A 7942-nucleotide genomic window follows, 5' to 3' on the forward strand; every position below is an offset into this window, starting at 1 on the left:
CTTAAGGCCCACGAACCCGTCCGTCCCGTCCCGTTCCGTCTCGTCTCATCCCGTTTGTTAGCGGGACGGGATGGGACGAACGTTTCGTCCTGTTTGTCCCGTCCCGCCTCCATCCCGCTTAAATATCGTCCCGTCCTGTCCCGTCCCGTTAATTTGGTCTCGTCCTGTCCCGTCCCGTCCCGTTGGACAGCCTTACCACTAACACGAAAAAAAGAAAGTAAAATAGAGGGAGAGGGGGACAAAGGACCAAAATGGAAATACCACTGATACAGTTTGCTCCATATCATAGCGCCACAATCCACTATGTACATGGCGGCACCATTATCCATAACAACTTGAACATTCCTCAACAGCGAAATACTCTCAATTTAACAGGTAACGCCCAATCAAACTTCCTCAAAACAAAAATGGAGGCAACCTCAGTGCTCAGCTCCTCTTCCATTTCACACATCCTCTTATCTTCCTATACCTCAAAACCCCATGTGGGGTTTATCTTCAATTCTTTATCAAAATGCACTTCTGCTCCTCGTTTGCTCTTTTCTTCTTCAAACCAGAGTAGTGTTTATACTAACAGCAACAGTAGTAGATTCTCTCTGCTTCGCCCTTCAGCTCTTACTGTTGAAGAAGCTGTTGAACAATCTACTGATACTTTCTCAGTGCAGCCCAAAATCGATAAGAGTGGCAGATTTTGTAGTCCTAGAGCCGCCCGAGAACTCGCTCTGTATGTCCTTTTCCTTTCCCCTATTGTATAACTCGTTTTATTTGTTTAATTGTGCGAACTACTTTAGTAAAAATTTGAATTGTTACAGATAAGTCAATTTTATCCATTTTATTAGGTTGTTGTTTTGTTTTGTTTTTTTTAAACTAAGTAAATGAAGATAATTCTCGTTATGGTGCAGTAAGATTCGAACTTGACCCGGTGTCTACACCAACCCAATCAATACATGACACATATCATTGAACCATAGTTAATTAATATATATTCTCACCTTAATTTATGATTTAACCATGTTAAATTAGTTGGTTTGGTGTAGACACCGGGTGCCAGTATTTACGGCCCAACCACTTCATTACTTATATAAGGTTAAAATAACCATACAATAACTCCACGATTATTAAAAAAAAATCATTCAATAATGTAAATACATTTTTTACTTAACAGTTACATGGAGCAAATGTCAGTTTTAATTCTGTTGTATATTCTTGTCTTAGGATGACAATATATGGGGCATGTTTGGAAGGGTCAGGCCCTGTTCGCCTTTTTGAGAAACGAATGAACATTAGAAGAGGTAATGGCTTGTTCTATTGGCTCCTTTTCTAGTTTTAAATAAATTGCAGATAAACTTATGTTTCTATTAATTCTTTAGCTAACAATATTTGAATCTGGTGTGTAGAACCGGGATATGAATTTGATAAAGAATGGTTAGTGAAGTACAATCACATGAGCTTTGGAGGCCCCCCTGTGAAAACTGAGACGGTTGAAGAAGCTGATGAACTTCTGAAGAACGATGAAAATGATTCTGAAATAGGTATTTACATGTGTAGTTTTAGCTTACTGCTTGTTGCTACTTTGTCTTACTTTAGTTTTCTCTAGGGATGGTTTACTTAAGGTTAATATCTTTACTCTATTACAATCTTATGATCTCTTCTATCAGTAGCATTGTAGCTAATTTTCTCTTAAGTATCTGATTTGAAGACTTGGTTTTGAGCGGAATGACAGAGACTGAATAATTACCTATTTTAGACTTGCAGCCTGAAGTTGAGACTTAAAGTGCAAAATTATTTCTTGGTCCCTTATGTTCCTTCATGGTGAATATTTCTTCTTTGGTACCAAGGATACTCTTGAGTGTTTGACAATGCAGGGACGTAGTATGAATTGACCACCGCTTCTGCACATTAAATTGTTTCATTCATATTTGGATTGATCCACTACAAGTCAAGAGTAACAACCTTAGATGGTTAATCAATGCCTACAAGTCAAGAGTGACAACCTTAGATGGTTAATCAATGCCTATCTCAACTGACTTTTGATTATGTTGTAGAATATGCATTGACATTCTCCTATTATAATGTAATGATGAGTTTACTGTGCAGTCCACCATATGCACGGCATTTTAGATGTCCTTCCTAGGGGAGCTTAGTCTTTGAGATAATAACCTGAATAGTCCTTCATGAATGTGCCTAACCTATAGGACAAAAAGTCAATTATTCACCAATATATAGTGGCAGTGGGGTGATAATTAGGAAAGAAGTTGACTTCCCTCCAAAAAGATTAAACAAAAAATAAAGGCAACATGCACCCTGATCTAAATAGGACACTAGTTGAAAAGTTGATTTCTCCTTATCAAAAAAAAAAAAAAGAAGCAGCAAAGTTGACTTCAAACTCTTTTAAAGGTATGGCTGTCGGCACTATTAAGGGGTCAATTGGTTATCATGGAAAGAAGTGAATAATAATGAGTAAGATAGTGCATGTTATTTTAGAAACCTACAGTCTTTCTTCCCAATTCCTAATTTCCTATCCTTCAAATCCATTCATTCCTAAGGCAACAAGTTTTGAACATCCTCTTCTTTCTACTCCAGCTTTTGAAGATTCCATTCAATGAGGCACACTACAAACAGCTGGAGCCAATTTTGGCATTATTAGCAAACTCCATTCTTGTGCTCTCTGGTAGTTATTGATATTCCTGCCTCCACTAAGGGGCTAATTCAGTTATTTGGCCTACATGAGTTCATTCATCTCAGTCATCACTTCAGTCATTCCACCCGCAAAGGTACTTTTTCCGGTTAGCATTGATAGGTACCTAGTCATAGCGTTGCCTAAGAAGTTTGTCCTGTACATGTGGGTGGATATTTCTGTTCTATAGTTTTTTTTTTCTTTGAGGTAGGGGTGCTTATCAGGCGGATTGGGGGGATTATTACGCTTAACGGTTCGTCTTATCGGTTATCGGATTATAAATGTAGTAATCCGCTAGCCATCCAATAAGACAACGAGCAGATTGATATCGGATTAACGATTATCGGGTGGTTTATTGGCTAAATCAAATAGAAATTTTTTGAACCCTAGTTCTTTTGGTTGCTTAGCCTCTTTCTTGAATTCCCAAGCCGTGCCCACGACCACTCTCTGAGAATGCCAGGTTTAGTACTCATTCTTTTGTTCTTCACCACAAAAGAATTATACACATAAAGTGCATTACTAAAGAGAGAGAGGACTCACTGTAGGTGCAGGAGGGATTTAGATTTGATAAATTAGGGATTTAGGTTTTACTATTTTAGGCCTTAGGGTTAAATTACTTTATATAAATATGGGTAAAAGTATAACTATAAAATTTCTTAACGGGTTAACGGTTTATCCGATAAGGAAATTGAGTAATCCGCCCCCAAACCGTTAAGCCGTTAATTATAAAATCTCAATCCGTTCACCAACCGTTACCCCGATAACCCGATACCAATAAGCCAATAAGCCATTTTTTCGGTTCGGTTAACGGTTACGGTTCGATTTTGAACAGCCCTACCGTGAGGAGTTCCCACTAGACCCTAAAGTGTTAGTTGCTTGCTCTTTAAGCTGTCAAACCGGTGAATTCCTTTTGTGTTTCGGACATTTGATTCTTGCTGAAGCTGTTTAGACATCTAGAATACTGTTGATTGGATGTGTAGAGTAGGTTCAATAATGCAACTATGAACCTAACCCAATAGTTGAAGCCCTGAAACCCGAGGTGTCAGCTTTTATCCTCCAAACAAATTCTATTATCAAGGAAAAAACTAATCATTCTATTGTGCCAAGGATGCTCAGAGCAATTAGTCAACTCAATAGTTGATACACAATTGTTTGATTTGGTTCTGCTATTTGTTTTTTCAGGCTTTGTTGCTTATTACTTCTTGGAGTTGTTTCATTTATTAACTTTTGATTCTTAAGTTGTAGAGAAATGCTTTGCACCTCTTTCCAATTAATAAAGCATTAGTTACTATTTGGGAAAGTTTTTGGAAGTCCTTTTTATCTATTAAAAACCTTGTGATCCCCAACAAAAATTCCTTGTGAAGCTGATTGCTTTATGAGGGCTTCTAAAAATACTTCTCTAGGAACTATTTTGCAATAAGCCACATAAGACTATTTTTTTTCCTCCAAAATGACATCTATAGTGAAAGATAACCAGACATGTTTATATGCTTCTCTGAAAATAAAAAAGAGCTAATCAAAAAAGAAAAATTGCAAAGAGAAAGCTCTTCAAAAATGACCTTCTGAAGAGAATGGATGTACTTTGATTAACAATATTTTTACTCAGAATAATCACATATGTGAGCAAAATGAACATGATGAGTAGGATCAAACTGCCACCCTTGTTTTGCTCCACCTTTAGCCCAAATACAGTACATGCACGTGAAGGATAAAAGAACATTTTATTCAACAAAAGTTCATCTGCAGAAGATTGTATTGAGGTCTAGTTCCGCCTCGTGATGGAATAACTTTCTGAAGTTTCTTTTCTTCCTCAGTTTCCTGGGAGATTGGTTGAGCCTTCATACTCCTAAAGTCCTATCCCCTCATAGATACTAGATACGTTATTGCATTTTAGCGATATTGTCACTGTGCAACTAGTCAATGGTTTTTAGCACAAACATATGAATGCAAAATCTTTCTCGAATTAAAAAATGTGGAAAATTTTCTATCTGTCTTTTCCTTTTTAGCTAATTCTATATTTGTCCATTCAATCCAATAATCCATTAATTTATTTTCTCTCTCTCAGAAGCTGAAGTTCTCTCAGCCCCACCAAAGTTGGTGTACAGCAAACTTATTTTGCGGTAAGCTCATTAATCATATATGACTCTCCTTACGTAGCTTACAGTTTCTACTTTCTTCAGAGTATGGGCAGGCATGGATAGACTGGTAACTTTCTTGAATATTTGCAGTTTCTCACGGAAACTTTTGGTGGCAGTTGAAGAAAAGTGGGATAATAACGTGCTTGCAATAAATAAAGTGGCACCGGATAATTGGAAGGTTGGATGTGTTACTTATGCCTTTATGTTCCTGCTCTTAGTTGTAATACATAGATTCTTGCTTGCTGGACACAAAAGTGACAGCACCATAAATATCGGGATTCTTTCTTCCATGAACCCACACAACCACGTTCTGCCGCCAGTCCCAACTCTTTAGAATGACATTCACATTGAATCGATTGAATATGATCAAAAGAACATTCTCCCATTTCTACTTCTATAGGGCAGCCCGGCCCCGGTGCACTAAGCTCCCGCTATGTGCGGGGTCCGGGGAAGGGCCGAACCACAAGGGTCTATTGTACGCAGCCTTACCCTGCATTTCTACAAGAGGCTGCTTCCACGGATTGAACCCTTTTCTACTTCTATATGAAAGTATAACTAAACATGCAGTTCGTTCAAAATCTTGCCCTGCTTGTACCTCTAAGGGAGCCTCGGTATCTACTTTCAGAAAATTCTTTTGACACTATAAGTGGAACAATGCATTATCTTTCCTTCAAATGAATGAAGAAATTACATTATGCTTTTCTTGATTAACAAAAAGTCACTTGTGGTGCGGCATCCTGAATGTACAATTGTGGACAAGCTTGGGTTAAGAAAATGTTCAAGTTTGGGAGATCTTATATTTGAAAGACAACTATGGACTAAAAGTGGCTAGGAAAATAGATTGTCTCTTGCACTTCTATAGTTTTTTTGTTTTCTTTTTCTCTTTAGTTAATCTAGTTTCCAACCTTTTTCTGCAACGGACCTGTCCAGTCCCTCTGCCAAGTTAGCCTACCAAATTAAGTGAAATAGCGCAATTCCACTTGCATTGTCCTGCTCCCCTTTCTCACCATCATGCCAAGCACTTTCAAACTATCGACACACTCAGTCGGGGTTATGCAATATGAGGGAGCGGTTAGGATATAGTGAAGGAGGCAATGAAAGAAAAGAGGAGTGGCAATGAGAATCAATGAGGCTGTTAAACTTCTGTCAAGTTGGTCAACTTAGTGGAGTGAAGGACCAACTTTGTTTGTATTGCATGAGTTCAAGGTTAGATGAGCTGTAAATCAAGTACAGATCAAGGGCCAAAACTGACATCTGCCTGCACAGATTCTGTTGGGTGATGATAGGAATTTAATCTGCCTACTTCTGCTGTGGTGATGTTGAAGGAAATAATATATGAATTCTAGCAGCAAACAAGCTTTCATTTGAATTCAAGTGTAAAGGAACAATATACAATTTATGAATGCTTTTTATGAGTAGATAGGTCAAGAGATCTGCACTTGTGTAAAAGCTAGGGATGTTTAATCTTTCATTTTGACTTTATCATCTGGAGTTGTTTGTGTTTGTTTTGTGAATAGTCTGTCAGGTTCAGATAGAACTATCGGTTGGACTTTTTGTTGGTATCTTCAGATGACAGAATTTGTTAATACGCCAGTCACTAATGCCTTGAATTCTTCTTCCAGAATGAGCCAGCAAGCAGGATCCTGGAGTTCTCAATTCTTCATTTATCAATGGCTGAAATATCAGTATTAGGAACACGGCACCAGATAGTCATCAATGAAGTAATTTTTCTCTCAAACATTTTTTTGGACTACTCTTGAGTCTTGAATAACTAGACTACTTAACCTCCCCATTCCCCATGCATGAAAAGCTGAGGGGCAAAGTATTTCTTCTTGCTTCCTTGTCCTTACTTTCTGTTAGTTAACATTAGAAGAGCATTTCAATTGAGGCTGATTAGGGTGAAAGTAGAAATAGCTAAGTAGTTCAAAAGACAGGAAGGGAGGCTAAGCCAAAGATGTGAATGGTTTCATTTTGAGACGACTTAAAATTCTCTCTTTTTGTTGAGTTCCCTATATATTCCATGACACTTGCACACAACAATAGTCCATCATCAATAGAGGTGAATCGAGGATCTAGAGTGAGTTCAGAATGACAGTGTCCTTTTATATGTATACATTTAATTATTGTGCATCTATATATACATAGCTCGAGCAGAAGGTAATATGTTTAGTTGAATCAGCCTAAATCCGCCTTATCCTGTAATTTCTTTCCTCATCTGTCAATCCCGCTCATCACTTAACTGCTTTTGTCTATTAAGCACTCAATTAGCAGTTGAACTCAAATAATTTTCATTCTCCCATTCTTGAAGGCTGTTGACCTTGCGAAACGATTCTGTGATGGGGCGGCACCCCGTATTATTAATGGTTGCCTCAGGACATTTGTAAAGGATCTTGAAAGAGCAAATGCCCGAGTTAACCAGTCACTGTTTACTTGACACGTCGAAGATCTCAAGAATTTGATGAATACTCAAAGAGGTAATACCTCAACCTACAGGAGACACTCTTTCCAAGCATTCCTTGCAAAGCCAGGAGAAAGAGATCAGCAATGCCTTGAGATGCAGCCGCAGGACAAATTTGTGCGCTCATCCAATATAAGGAAGAATTGTATATCGAGATGATAGCATTGCCAATTTTCAAGTGTATGGTTAATATTGTCATGTCTATCCTGAAGCAATGTATATTGTATCACACTATTTAATTAAGGCTTAGAGCCTCTGACTTGGAATTTCAGTTTGTAATAGCTTTTTACAGAGCCAATATATGTGACTGGTTTAAGATTCAAGTAATTGAATTTTGTCATACCAAGCACACTATTTAAAGATGTCTAATATGAAAGTATTCAAATATCAAAGTTTTACATTTCAATTGAAATAATAGCAGTCCAATGTACGAAGTATTCTGTGGTTATACAGGGTCTAAGTAAAAGTTACACATCAAGGAGTATAATGTAAGCAATATACCCTAATGCAAGCATCAAAAGTTTACACTACAACTAGTATTTAAATTGGAGTGTCAAATTGCATTAGAATATAGTAAATAAAGAAACATCAAATTAAATATTCTGTGATTGTCTTAAGGTGTTATTTCTTCTCCTTAATTTGCTCAAGGATGAAATCCGTGGGACATAGGAA

General features: G+C 37.5%; 1 protein-coding gene across 1 annotated transcript; it reads left to right on the forward strand.

Annotated features, from left to right (window-relative positions):
• The first annotated feature begins 240 nt into the window (after nt 1-240).
• LOC107775289 (uncharacterized) lies at nt 241-7624 on the forward strand. The gene is made up of 7 exons (XM_016595007.2): nt 241-721; nt 1213-1289; nt 1395-1529; nt 4740-4794; nt 4903-4990; nt 6435-6533; nt 7121-7624. The coding sequence occupies exons 1-7, from the start codon at nt 252-254 to the stop codon at nt 7244-7246; spliced, it is 1050 nt and encodes a 349-aa protein (XP_016450493.2). The 5' UTR covers nt 241-251; the 3' UTR covers nt 7247-7624.
• The last annotated feature ends 318 nt before the right edge of the window (nt 7625-7942 follow it).

Source organism: Nicotiana tabacum, chromosome 22 (genome assembly GCF_000715075.1).
Source record: "Nicotiana tabacum cultivar K326 chromosome 22, ASM71507v2, whole genome shotgun sequence".
In the NCBI taxonomy this organism is placed as follows: Eukaryota; Viridiplantae; Streptophyta; class Magnoliopsida; order Solanales; family Solanaceae; genus Nicotiana; species Nicotiana tabacum.

Bases quoted from the DNA above. Each gene is read 5' to 3' on its own strand.
- LOC107775289 (XM_016595007.2), top strand. From the start codon at position 252: ATGGAAATACCACTGATACAGTTTGCTCCATATCATAGCGCCACAATC. The intron at 1,290-1,394 runs GTAATGGCTTGT...TCTGGTGTGTAG, and splicing joins ACGAATGAACATTAGAAGAG to AACCGGGATATGAATTTGAT. The intron at 1,530-4,739 runs GTATTTACATGT...TCTCTCTCTCAG, and splicing joins TGAAAATGATTCTGAAATAG to AAGCTGAAGTTCTCTCAGCC.